This window comes from Chiloscyllium punctatum, chromosome 12 (genome assembly GCF_047496795.1).
Source record: "Chiloscyllium punctatum isolate Juve2018m chromosome 12, sChiPun1.3, whole genome shotgun sequence".
Lineage (NCBI taxonomy): Eukaryota > Metazoa > Chordata > Chondrichthyes > Orectolobiformes > Hemiscylliidae > Chiloscyllium > Chiloscyllium punctatum.
In genome coordinates, this window is record NC_092750.1 from 70,062,662 (window position 1) to 70,076,371 (window position 13,710).

The 13,710-nt window shown below is 41.5% G+C and overlaps 1 protein-coding gene across 5 annotated transcripts in view; it reads right to left on the reverse strand.

Annotated features, from left to right (window-relative positions):
• The window catches only part of dock3 (dedicator of cytokinesis 3), an 889,649-nt gene that overhangs the window by 274,432 nt on the left and 601,507 nt on the right, over positions 1-13,710 (reverse strand). For all 5 annotated transcript variants that reach the window (XM_072582733.1, XM_072582732.1, XM_072582735.1 and 2 more), the window contains one exon: positions 10,564-10,735. In XM_072582733.1, coding sequence (XP_072438834.1) covers positions 10,564-10,735 — 172 coding nt within the window. The remainder of the gene's footprint in view (positions 1-10,563; positions 10,736-13,710) is intronic.

Sequence of the window (13,710 nt, forward strand, 5' to 3'; positions counted from 1 at the left end):
TTACCATGAATAGAGGGTAATCAATGAATTGAAGAAGACCAAGTTAAAAATCACATAACACCAGGTTAAAGTCCAACAGGTTTAATTAGAAGCACACTAGCTTTCGGGGCGTCGCTCCTTCATCAGGTGGTAGTCCACTACCACCTGATGAAGGAGCAACGCTCTGAAAGCTAGTGTGCTTCCAATTAAACCTGTTGGACTTTAACCTGATGTGTGATTTTTAACTTTGTACACCCCAGTCCAACACTGGCATCTCCAAATCCTAAAGAAGACCAAGTAAGTTAAGGTAATTAATGTCGCTGAGAAGAGGTACTGGAGAAACCGAAGGAACTAAAATCTGATAAGTCCTGAGGCAATGATGGGCTACATGCTTGGGTTCTTAAAGAGGTATCTGCCATGATAGTGAATCCACGATTAGAGCTTTTCCAAAATTCCCCAGATCATAGAATCAGCACAACAGATTGGAAGCGAACAAATGTAACACCAAGAAACCACAGGCCACCTGATAGCAGTCATCATAAAAATGTATGAATCTCTCATCAAGGTTGTATTAACAACACATTTCATAAATAATAGCATGATTAGGCTGGTTAGGCGGACCTCAAGGTTTTAGAGTCCATTATTAAGAATGAGATTGTGGAGTACATGGACATGCTTGGTAAAACAGAGATAAGTCAGCATGGCTTTGTCAAAGGGAGGTCATGCCTTACAAATCTGTTGGAACTCTTTGATGAAATAATGAGCAAGTTAAACAAAGGACAGCCTGTGGACATGATCTATTTTGATTTCCAGAAGGCCTTTCACAAGGTGCTGCACAGGAGGCTGTGAATCAAGATAAGAACCATAATGTTAGGGGCGAGGTAATGGATAGGGGATTGGCTGACCAACAGAAAGCAGAGAATGGGGATAAAGGGATCTTTTTCAGGATAGCAGCTGGTGACTAATGGAGTTTCCAGAGGTCAGTATTGGGACCATAACTATTCGCTATATACACAAAATGATCCGAACAAAGGAACTGAGGGCATTGTTAAGTTTGCAGATGACACAAAGATAGGTGGACAGATAGGCTACAGAAGACCACAGAAGGATTGGAACAGGCTTAGAGAGTGGCAGATGGAATACAACATGGGAAATTATGAGAAAGGTGTGAATGTGAGAAGAGTAGAGGTGTAGATTATTTTCTAAATGGAGAAGGCCTTGGAAATCTGAGTCACAAAGGGACTTGCAAGTCCTAGTTCAGGATTAACATGCAGGTTAAAAAATTGGCAGTTAGGAAGGCAATGCATTGTTAGTATTCACTTCAACAGAGCAAGAAAACAAGAGCAGAGATGTACTACTGAGGTTGGACAAGGCACTGCTCATGCCTCATTTAGAATATTGAGAACAATTTGGCTCCTGTATCTAAGGAAGGATGTTCTGGCCTTGCAGGTGTCTACAGGAGGTTCACAAGACAGATCTCAGGAATGAAGGGCTTGTCACATGAGGAGTGTTTGAGGACTCTGGGTCTGTACTCAATGGTATTTAGAAGAAGACGGGGCTCTCTCATTGATGTTTATAGCATACAGAGTTGTTTAGATAGAATGGACGTACAGAGATGTTACCATTAGTAGGAGAGACTAGAACCTGAGGGCAGAGCCTCAGAGTGAAGGTACAGTCCTTTAGAGTTGAGATGAGGAGGAATTTCTTCAGATAGAGGATGGTGAATCAGTGGAATTCATTGCTGCAAAGGCTGTTTGAGGCGAAAGCATTTAGTGCCTTTGAAACAGGCAGGTTCTTGATTAGTAAAGGAATCATAGGACATAGAAAAGTACAGCACAGAACAGGTCCTTTGGCCCACGATGTTGTGCCGAGATTTAATCCTAATGGCAAATATAGTAACTTAACCTACGCACCCCTCAACTCACTGCTATCCATGTGCATGTCCTGCAGTCACTTAAATGTCCCCAATGACTCTGCTTCCACCACCACAGCTGGCAACACATTCCACGCATTCACAACTCTTTGCGTAAAGAACCTACCTCTGACATCTCCTTTATACCTTTCCCCTAATATCTTCAAACTATGACTTCTCGTACCAGTCAATCCTGCCTTGGGGAAAGGTCTCTGGCTATTGATTCTATGTATTCCTCTCATTATTTTGTACATCTTGATCTGGTCTCTTCTCTTTCTCCTTCTCTCCAGAGAGAAAAGTCCGAGCTTATTCAACCTTTCTTAATAAGGCAAGCCCTCCAGTCCAGACAGCATCCTGGTAAACTTTCTTTGCACCCTCCCCAAAGCCTCTGTATCTTTCCTATAGTGGGGCGACCAGAACTGGACACAATATTCCAAGTGTGGCCTCACCAGGGACTTGTAGAGCTGCAGCAAAACCTCACAGCTCTTAAACTCGATCCCCCTGTTAATGAAAGCTAAAACACCATATGCTTTTTTAACAACCCTATCCACTTGGGTGGCAACTTTGAGGGATCTATGTACTTGCACACCCAGATCCCTCTGTTCCTCCACACTACCAAGAATCCTGTCTTTAATCCTATATTCAGCATTCGAGTTCAACCTTCCAAAATGCATCACTTTGCATTTATCCAGGTTGAACTCCATCTGCCATTTCTCAGCCCAGCTCTGCATTCTGTCTATGTCACGCTGCAGTCTGCAGTAGCCCTCTATACTATCAACGACACCCCCAACCTTAATGTCATCTGCAAATTTACTAACCCACCCCTCAACCTCCTCGTCCAAGTCATTTATAAAAACTACAAAGAACAGAGGCCCAAGAACAGAGCCCTGCGGGACCCCACTCAACACTGACCTCCAGGCAGAATACCTCCCATCTACAACCACTCTCTGCCTTCTGTCTGCCAGCCAATTCTGAATCCAGATAGCCAAATCTCCCTGTATCCCATGCTTCCTGACTTTATGAATGAGCCTACCATGGGGAACCTTATCAAATGCCTTGCTGAAGTCCATATACACCACATTCACTGCTCAACCATCGGCGACCTGTCTTGACACCTCCTCAAAGAACTCAATAAGATTTGTGAGGCATGATCTGCCCCTCACAAAGTCATGCTGACTGCCTTTAATCATGCTATGCTTTGCCAAATAGTCATAAATCCTATCCCTCAGAATTCTTTCCAAAACTTTGCTGACCACAGACGTAAGACTGACTGGTCTGTAATTGCCAAGGATTTCCCTATTACCCTTCTTGAAAAGAGGAACAACATTCGCCTCCTTCCAATCTTCCGGTACGACTCCTGTGGAGAGTGAGGTGGCAAATATTCTTGCCAGTGGCTTAGCAACCTCCTTTCTTGCTTCTCAGAGCAGCCTAGGATGAATCTGGTCTGCCCCTGGAGACTTATCAATCTTAATGTTTTTCAAAATTTCTAGTACATCAACTTCATCAATCTTGATCTGGTCAAGCCTGTATCCCAGCTCCTCTCAGTTTTCATTGACAACAAGTTCCCTTTCCTTGGTGAAAACGGAAGCAAAAAACTCATTTAAGCTGATCATGGGATATGGGAAGGCAGGAGAATGGGTTTAAGAAACATATCAGCCACGATCAAATGGCAGAGCAGATTCGATGGGCTGAATAGCCCAATTCTGCTCTGAGAGCTTATCTTTGTGATGAGTTGGGATGTTCAGCTCTCAAAACTGGGAATCTCAGTGTGAATAGCTGGGATGTTCCTGCTCTCTAATTTGGAATCTCTGTGAACATCTGGGATATTCCAGCTCTCCAAACTGGGAATCTCAGTGTAAAGAGTTGAGATTCTCCAGTTCTCCAAACTGGGAATATCAGTGTGAATAGTTTTCAACTGCCACCTCTTTAAACTTTACAGTGGGGGTGAGGAGAACCTTTAGTGGAAGCGGCTGATGGAGAGGAGCAGGGGAGTTTATACAGGAAGGAGCTGTGTGTTGGTGGAGGGAGAAGGATGTTGGTTGAGGAAGGAGGATGTTGGTGGAGGGAGGGGGGTGTTTTGGTGGAGGGTGGGTGTTGTTTTAGTGGGGTCTATATATCTATCAACTCCCCCCCCATCGCAGGCTCAGTAATTACAGGGCCACGCTACTGATTCCAGCTACACCAAATGACAGCTGCTGAAGGGCTCTGGCGTGCTCACCTTCAAACTTCCAGCTGCTGGCTGCCAACTGCTGCAAGACAGGTGCATGTCATAACTATAGCTCCCATTGGGTCTGTTGGCTAAACCTCTGCCAGGCACCAAACTGCTGGCCCTCACTATGCAGATGTGGGACTCTAAAGGCAGCATGGGTAATGTAGTCCAAACAGTGTGCTGGAGGAAGTCATCAGATCAGAAAATGATGGTTTTTATGTTATAGACAGAGTGGGAGTAAGAACAAAGGGAACAGATGGTGAGGGTGCCCATAGCCAAAAGCAGAAGTTGCTAATGGTGGTGAAGGAACGATTGAGGCACTAAATGTGTGTTAATGAAGGTGTGAAAGGGAGAAAAAGTCCACACTGCTAAGAGCAAGGTCAACAAGACACAGCCATGTGGGCAAATAGAAGAAAACTGAAGAAGGCAGACCAGTGCAGAACTTACGAAGTTAGTGGTAGGGCCCTGGGAGTGTTATCGAACAAAGAAACCTAGGGGTGCAGTGCATAGTTCCTTGAAAGTCAAGTCCCAGATAGACAGGGTGGTGAAGAAAGCACTAGACGCTTGCCTCCATTGGCCAGTGCTTTGAGTATAGCAGTTGTGGTGTCACGTTGTGGCTGTAGAGGACATTGGTGATGCTACTTTTAGTATACTATGTACAATTCTGGTCACCCTTCTATAGGAAGGGTGTTGTTAAACTTGAGAGGGTACATAAAAGATTTACAAGGATGATGCCAGGACTGGAGAGTTTCAGCAAAAGCAACAGGTTAGTGGGGAGTATTTCATCACACCTGACATGTACCTTGTATATGATCGACAAGCTTTGGGTAGTCAGGAGGTGAGTTATTATATTATTTCTAGCCTCTGAACTGCTCTTGTAGCCACTATTTATGTGGCAAGGCAATTGAGTTTCTGGTCAGTAGCAACCCCCAGGATGTTGATAGCGGGTGCTTCAGTGATGGTAACACCACTGAATGTCAAGTGGCAGTGGTTAGATCACCTCTTACTGGAGCTGGTCATTGCCTAGCATTTGTGTGGCGCAAATGTTACTTGTGGAAGAGCTCAGTGGATAAATGAAGGCAGAGTCTACAGAGAAAGAGAGAGAGAGAGAGAGAAAAGGTAGGCAGATGAAAGGATTTTATTGATAGTAGGCCAGGCTAGGAGAGAAGTTGAATAGGAGTGGAACAAGGAATGTTCCAAATACCCCACAATGACACAGTTGTAATTGGGGCTCATGTGGATAGCCATGGCCAAACCTTGTTCCAATCCTACTCCGGCTCCTCCCCAAAACTCTTCTTCTGGTATATTGATGATTTCATCATGTGCTGCTTCGTTCTCTTTTGGAACTTGAAAAAATTATCAACTTTGCTTCTAATTTCACCATCACCTAATCCATCTCTAACTTCTCCCTTCCCTTCCTCAACATCTGTTTCGATTGCTGGGAATAGGCTGGCCACAAATATTCATTACAAACCCATCAACTCCCACTGTTACCTGAATTAAGCATCCTCACACCCTACTTCCTGAAAGGATTCTATCCCATTATCTCAGTTTCTCCGTCCCTGTTGTATTTGTTCTGATCATGCCACCTTCTGCAGGACAGGCTTTGAAACCTCTATTTCTTTTCTTCAACCAAGGATCTTCTGCTACCATGGTTTATGGGGCCCTTAGCTATATCTGACCCATCTCCCTCACTTCTGCCCTCACTCCTTCACTTCTCTCTCACAACAATAGTGTCTCCTTGGTTCTCACTTATCATCCCACCAGATTCTGCATTCAAAGGATAGTCAGCTGCGGTTTTTATCACCACTAGTGGGATACCACAACCAGACACATGCTCCCCTCCCCTCCTTTGTCAGAGTTCCAGAAGGACAGTTCCTTCGGGACACACTCTTTCTCCATGCGCAACATCTCCTCACATGCCACTTTCTTATGCGATCGCAGAAGGTGCAACACCTACCCATTTACCTTCTCCTTCCTCACTATCCAAGGCCTCAAACATTCCTGAAGCTGTGATTTGCCATCTTTAAAATGAGTCTACTGCATTCGCTGTTCAGTCTGGTCTCCTTTATGGTAGCGCAGACTGGGTGACCGCTTTACTACACATATCTTCTGTCCATAAAAATGACTGTGCTTCCAGTTGTCTGCCACTTAAAGACATCATCATGTTCCCACACCAACATTTCCGTTGCAAGCCTGTTGCAGTGTTTCAGCAAGTTTCAGTGCAAAGTATAGCATTTCATTTTCTGCTTGAGGACCTTGGAGCCTCTGGAACTCAACACAGAGATCAATAACTTTAGAATCTAATTCCACCTTCCATGTTTTTCACCCGCTCCCAGACCCTCATTCTGTCCTGATATGAGTTGCTATAAGCACAACCAAACTACTCTTATCCACTCTCAGCCCTATTATCACATGACATGGGTTGCTTTTAGCACAGCCTACTCATTCTCTCCTACTCTCAGCTCTCATTATTACTTATTCAGCTTCTCTTCTGTCTGACCTACTACTAATATTCCCCATATCTGCTTACATTTCTTACCTCTCTAATTCTGGGCTCCATCTCCACTTATCCATTCACCTCTCCCCCGCACTATCCCAATCTCATCTTCAGTATAAATACTACATTTTCTTAGCTGCTGTCAGTCCTCATGAGTTACCAGACTTGAAATGATAATTCTGCTTTCTCCCCATGGATGCTGCCAAACATACAGAGTTTTGCTAGCAATTTCTATTTTTGTATTACTTTGGTACATCTGTGCTCTATTCCCTTCAAGCTCATGGCACTTCAGAAAAGGTTCACTTGATTGATTCCAAAAATGAGAGGCTGTCTTATGAAGAGAGATTGAGAAGTTTAGGCCTGTACTCTCTGAAGCTTAGAAGAATGACTCGCAATCTAATAGAGTCAGACATGTCCAGCACAGAAACGGACTTTTCGGTTCAACTCGTCCATGCTGACCAGGTATCCTAAATTAATCTAATCCCATTTGCCAGAACTTGGCTCATATCTCTCTATTCATACACCCACCCAAATGCCTTTTAAATGTTGTAATTGCACCAGTCTCCACTACTTCTTCTGGCAGCTCATTCCATATATGCATCACCCTTTGCGTGAAAAGGTTGCTCCTTATGGGCTCTCCCACCCAGAGAAAAGACCATGTCTATGTACCCTATCCATGCCCCTCATGATTTGAAAACCGCTGTACAGTCACCCCTCAGCCTTTGATGTTTCAGGAAAAGCAGCCCCAGCCTATTCAGCCTCTCCCTATAGCTCAAACTCTCCAACCCTGGCAACATCATTGTAAATCTTTTCTGAACCCTTTCAAGTTTCACAACATCCTTCCTTTAGGAGACTGACCAGAAATGCACACAATATTCCAAAAGTGGCCTAACCAATGACATGTATAGCTGCAACATGACCTCCCAACTCCTATACTCAATGCTCTGACCAATAAAAGGAAGAATACCAAATATCTTCTTCAATATTCTTTCTACCTGCAACTCAACTTTCAAGGAGTGGTATATAAGGTCTTAGAGGATTGATAAAGTAGACATCAAGACGATGTTTCATGTGGGGCATCTAGAATGAGATGTCATAGTTTTAGGATAACAGGTAGCAAATTTTAAATATGAGAGGAAGAATTCTCTTGAAAGGGTTGTGAATCTGTGGAATTCTGTGATATACATTAAATTTAATAAGGAGATCGACAGATTGTTAATTATTAAAGGGCTGAAGACTTATGGAGACTGGGCAGGAAAGTGGAGTTGAAGCTGAGATGAGATCAGCATTTTAATTATTTTATGCCATTTTAATGATTTATGCATGCGGATCTAAAAGTCTCTTTGAACCTTCACTGTTTCCAGCTTTTAATGATATTGAAGTGAACTTTCCTTTTTAAGTTAATGTGGATAATTTCACATTTAACTACTTTGAAATCGACTAGGCCTAATTTTGACCATTCATAGAATACATTACTATTTCATTGTAATTTCACACTACCTTCCACTGTGCTTATAATGCTGCTTATCTTTGTGTCATTGGCTAATTTGAATACATGACTTGCTATTCTATCACCAAAATAATTTTTAAAAATATGTTCTAATCAACAAGTTCAGCGATGTTTTTATACATCTCTAGAGCAGATGGGACACGACCATGACACCACAAGAACCCTTCAAAGTCATTAATAAGTATAGTGAAGATGTGGAGCCACAATTCAATTCCTTGTAGGATGCTACTAATTTTTAGATGTCTTTTGTTATTTTAACATTTTTTTCTAATTAACTTTTTCGAATCAGATAGTACCCCCACTATATCAATTAAGAACACCTGCCCATTCACTCTATTCATTATATCTTTAATTATAAAGGGGATCATGAAGAATGGCTCTGAAAATCTTCTGAATTTGGTCCACCTTTCCAAACTAAGTAAAGAATTCATTAATAAGGTTTTACTGTGAGCAATGCGAATAGCTGGCGCTGCCTTGCACTCCTTGTAATCTTCCTCCATCTCCTTAAGATCATCCATGAAAAACCCATACCTTGTTGCTCCTGCAGGCTTAAATCAAGTTGCTGTCCAATGTTGTTTAGAACATAGTACAAGATATCCACCCTGGCGGAGGTCTTTGCATATACCTGAATATATTCAGCTTGTTGGTATTAATCAAAATGTTCTTTGGCTTCATTTGTCATCTTTCCAACAGGTGTCAGCAGCTGAGTTTGAAGTGGGTATTCCATGTATCCTTGAGGCCACCATTTAAGTTTCCAGGTGCAAAGTCATTGAGGAGACTGGTGGTTGCAGTTTGAAAGCATCATGCCAAATATCCAGAAATCTGCAAGTGTACCTTTTTGTGGTTGCACCCTATGTGGACACTAGTGGGATGGAAGTCCAAGGGGTTTGCAAATTCTCCTGGTTAATACAGGGATGTGCAGATGTGTATTGTGAATTGTGCTCCACATATCTGGGAAGACAGCTAGAGGTGCAATCCTAAATGCCTACTCATTGTGACAAGCATTATTGCTACAAAAGTTCGTATTATTGCTGGCACTGACAAAAAACTAGTCACCTGCCTTATCTATTTGTGGACTGCCAACTGAAACAAAATCTGGATGTGTTTCCAACAGACCCCTGGAATATTGAGAGGCAAATTTTGATCATGATGACAACTTCAACAGTCACCAATAATGCATGGCCATCAGGGTAGCAGGGAGTAGGGTTTCTTCAAATTCACAGATGTGAGCAAATTCTGATGTGACAACCACATGTTCAACTATGTCAAGGAACAGCAGCATTTTCTGTTTCTTCTGCTTGAACACTTATGTTGTGTGTAGTGCCTTATGTGAGTTGCACCATTCTTTTGTTTCCCTCTCAACAGCAGGCTGCAGCTGTATTGGTCACATTGTATTCTTGTCCAAAGTCTCAGCTAACACAAAGAAGACACATCTTGTGGTACACCACAACATGATTTCAAAATGGAAATTTAAAAACCATACAACATCAGGTTATAGTCCAATGTGTTTATCTGGAAGCAGTAGCTTTCAGAGCGCTGTTCCTTCATCAGATAATTGTGGAGTATAAGATCGTATATCACAGAATTTATATTAAAAGGGATTACAGCACTACAGATCAGGAAGTGCTCAAACTCGATCAATATCCTGACAACAGTACCTCGATGAAGGCATAATTTGGAGGTGCCAGTGTTGAACTGGAATATACAAAGTTAAAAATCACACAACACTCGGATATAGTCCAACAGGTTTGCTTGGAAGCACTAGTTTTGGGAGTGCTGCTCCTTCACAACCACCTGATGAAGGCTCTGAAAGCTAGTGCTTCCAAATAAACCTGTTAGGTGGAGGCTAACATCTATGTAGCAGTGTTCACCTTACTAAACCAGACCAGCACTTTCTACTGATCTTAAACCAACATTTGGGTAATATTTATTTTCAAATAGGGTTTTGCTGTTGTTACACCAACTTTGGTTAAACTATATTTAACTTCTTTTATTTGTAGTTTAGTATTTCAGTCTGCAGAGTCAACTATCCATTCCACATAGAAAGGTGATGATCAAAACCAATAGTATTACTGGACAAAGTAAGGCAGCTTCTGTGTTTCTTTGGCCAGAACACAACATTATACCACACCATAAATGTTATCAAACAATAGATACCTGAAACATTATTTAAGCAAAGTCAGACATATTGGCCCTGAAATTCAGCCATATAATACTTGTGTATGATCATTTAATATGGTGGATCTAAATTGCAGTCTCTGGTACTCCATCAGAAGGATAAGTCCATTAAGACCATGATAAAGATAGCAGACAAAAATCTGAGATGTTAAGCCTTCTTACACCAGTGTCTAATAGGGGTTAGTACTGATTTGGATACCTGTAAGTGAGAAACAAGTAGTACCTAAACCAGCTTTGAAAACTTTGGAAGATAACATAAAATAGTACACCATTACCATTCTGTGTCAGTTTAGTGGATGATAGTAGAGTTGAGATCCAAAAGAACTCCTTGGTACTTCGTTGAAATATGAGACTGGATGGAATGTTGGCACAGCCACTGAAGTCTTCTTTACAGCAGGGAAGACCCAGGTACAGCCCATGGTTACTGAAAGTGCTATTTTCATCACACTGCAAAGTAAAATTCCAAGGTTAATTTTATTCTTTCTACAATTATTCTCCATCATTCATCTTATCATCCTCTCTATGCTTCTCATTTCTGCAACTTCATCCTTTTGCTGAAAGACCATAAGGTGACACAATCCATGGCTTTCACTATACCTCTCAGCTGACGGATTGGTAAGCCAAAGCTTTGGTAATCAATTTTATAATAACACAAACCATTATATTGATAAGCTAATTGATCTCTTTTGAGATATGATATTCGTTCCTAAAACAGAATGTAAATGACAATTCTTTTAAAGGTACAAGTTCAACAAAAAACAGTAAAAATATTGATCTTTATCACAAGTAGGATGTGATATCAAAGGGTGGAAGTGTTGTACAGAACCTGTTAGGGTGAAGGGCAAGGCTGGTAGGTGTAGAGAATGATTGATGACTAGAGAATTTGAGGTTCTGGTCAGGAAAAAGAAGGACGTATAAGTCAGGTATAGACAGCAGTGAATCCCTACAGGAGTATAAGGGCAGTAGAATCAAGAGAGCAAAAAATTTTCACTTTCATAATGGTGATGGTGCTTTGGCAAATAGGGTTAAAGAGAATACAAAGGGTTTCTACAAATACATTGAGGACAAAAGAGTATCGAGGGAGAGAATAGGGCCCCTCAAAGATCAGCAAGGCCGCCTATATGTGGAACCACAGGAGATCGGCGAGATACTAAACGAGTATTTTGCATCAGTGTTTACTGGATATGGAAGATAGAGAACTTGAAGAAATAAATAGCGATATCTTAAAGTGTCCAGATTAAAGAGGTGGTGGTGCTGGACATCTTAAAATGCATAGATTCATGGGACCGGTTCTGGTGTACCGTGGAGCCTTGTGGGAAGCTAGGGAAATTAGTGCTGGGCACCTTACTGAGATATTTGTATCATTGATAGCCACAGGTGAGGTGCCGGAAGAATGGAGGTTGGCTAATGTGGTGCCATTATTTAAGAACGTTGGTAAGGAAAAGCCAGGGAACTACAGACAGGTAAGCCTGATATCAGTGGTGGGCAAGTTGTTGGAGGGAATTCTGAGGAACAGGAGTTACATGTATTTGGAAAGACCAAGGACTGATTAGGGATAGTAAATATAGCTTTGTGTGTGGGAAATCATATCCCATTAACTTGAGGACTTTCCCACAGCAGATATTATTATAAATTACTTGGCCTATATGATGGTCTATCTTTTATGTACAAGCTATTTTTCCTTCTTGCAGCCAAACTAATGTTCTTTGGCAAATGACATGGATCTGCATAGCCCAAAGCTGAAAATTGATCACCACATCAGTTGACATGGCTGATTGTCAATGTGATAATGCTGGGTCAGATGCCTCTTCAGTAGAAGGGACCAGCATGGGGGACCATGCAGAAGTAACTGGATATGTAGCGTGTTGCATCTGGCTTCTATTGTGCTGTCTCCAGCAGTGACTCATTGAAATGTGATGATTGTATCACTTATATAATGGTGCTGATACCATAATAGGGCATTATAGGACCGAACTCAATACATTTATTATACTGAGAGAATGCCCTCAGAACAGTTCTCAAGCTTAACCTGTCACTTGCAAGTGCAGCATTTCTATTCCATCCTTCAGCCAATGTGCTGCAGTTATCTATTGGGCTACGGCAGGTCTCTGGTCAGTCTTTCAGGAAAATTTTCACTTTCATAATGGTGATAATTGCCATTATGTTTTCATGTAGAGAATTATAATGATTTTACAAATGCTTCCTGAAAGGATTATGGAAGCAAAACTAACAAAAACTGGCAAAACAAAATAGGAGAAATGCTTTGCATGAATGATTTACAGTTCTACAAAATTAAAGTTGTTCTTTTAGAGAGGCAGTGCAAGCATGTTGGGTTGAATGGTCCATTCGGTGCTGTGTTGGTAAATGTACTAAAGATATGCCACCTTGAAACCACTAACCTTATCCAAATCAGAATTTTGAGAGCTTTGCAATTAATTACATTTACTTATAGAACCTGCTATGCCAACAGCATGTTCTTGCTTCATTCAATATCTGCATTTACCAAATAAATCATTTTGTGACAATTACAGCAGGTTCACATGCTTTCAAAATGATGAGTTCAAAATTGATTCTAACTATGTTTGTTTGAAAGCTGGCCACAGTAAATTATTACCTATAGCAATTATAATAACCCACAGACAACAACTGTAGCATCACCAGGCTCCTCACACACAGCAGGAAAATCAAAGTGAATTGCATTTAAATTAAGAGATGCAGAATGACATTGTCATGAAGGCCAGTGGTAAAGGGCTAAGAAGAATCTGATCTCTGCACACTAGAATACAAATCTGTCTATATTTCAACACATTAAACGCCATTGGTTAAACCCAGGCCTTCTATTAGAGAATGGTTGACTTTAGAATACTATTGCAGAACAGTAATGAGCAATGTGTTGATGCCTCTGTCAACCATTAGGGAGTTTGGGCTCTGAACTAGAATATCACTAGGGAGGAGCCTATGAGTCTCAAATGGGGGAAATGTCTGTGCTAAAGACGATGACAGGGTGTGTCTTTTACCCCAGTATGTCTGATTCCAACTGATTGTTAGAGCTAGGAGGAGGCACTGACACCCATAACAGATTGCTGAATATTCTAGTCTACAGCCATTTGAAAGGACTGTTGAATGAGTTTGAATCTGAATTGTAGTAAGAATGGCTGTTGACAGGATACCACACTTAAACTAATGTGCAACATAAGATGAGAGGTTGTATCTAATGCAGGTTATTCTGCTATAATGCATGCTTCAACAGCGTGAATTGGCTATAACGCGATTGACGAATTGTAGGTGTTGTTTGGATAACGTGAACTTTCTACTGAACACGTATAGTGATTTTCTATTAATGATCTTTTACAGTGCGATTTTCTATAGCAGTTTTCCATCATGTGATCTTCTATAGCACGAGCTTGCAGAGGAACACAATT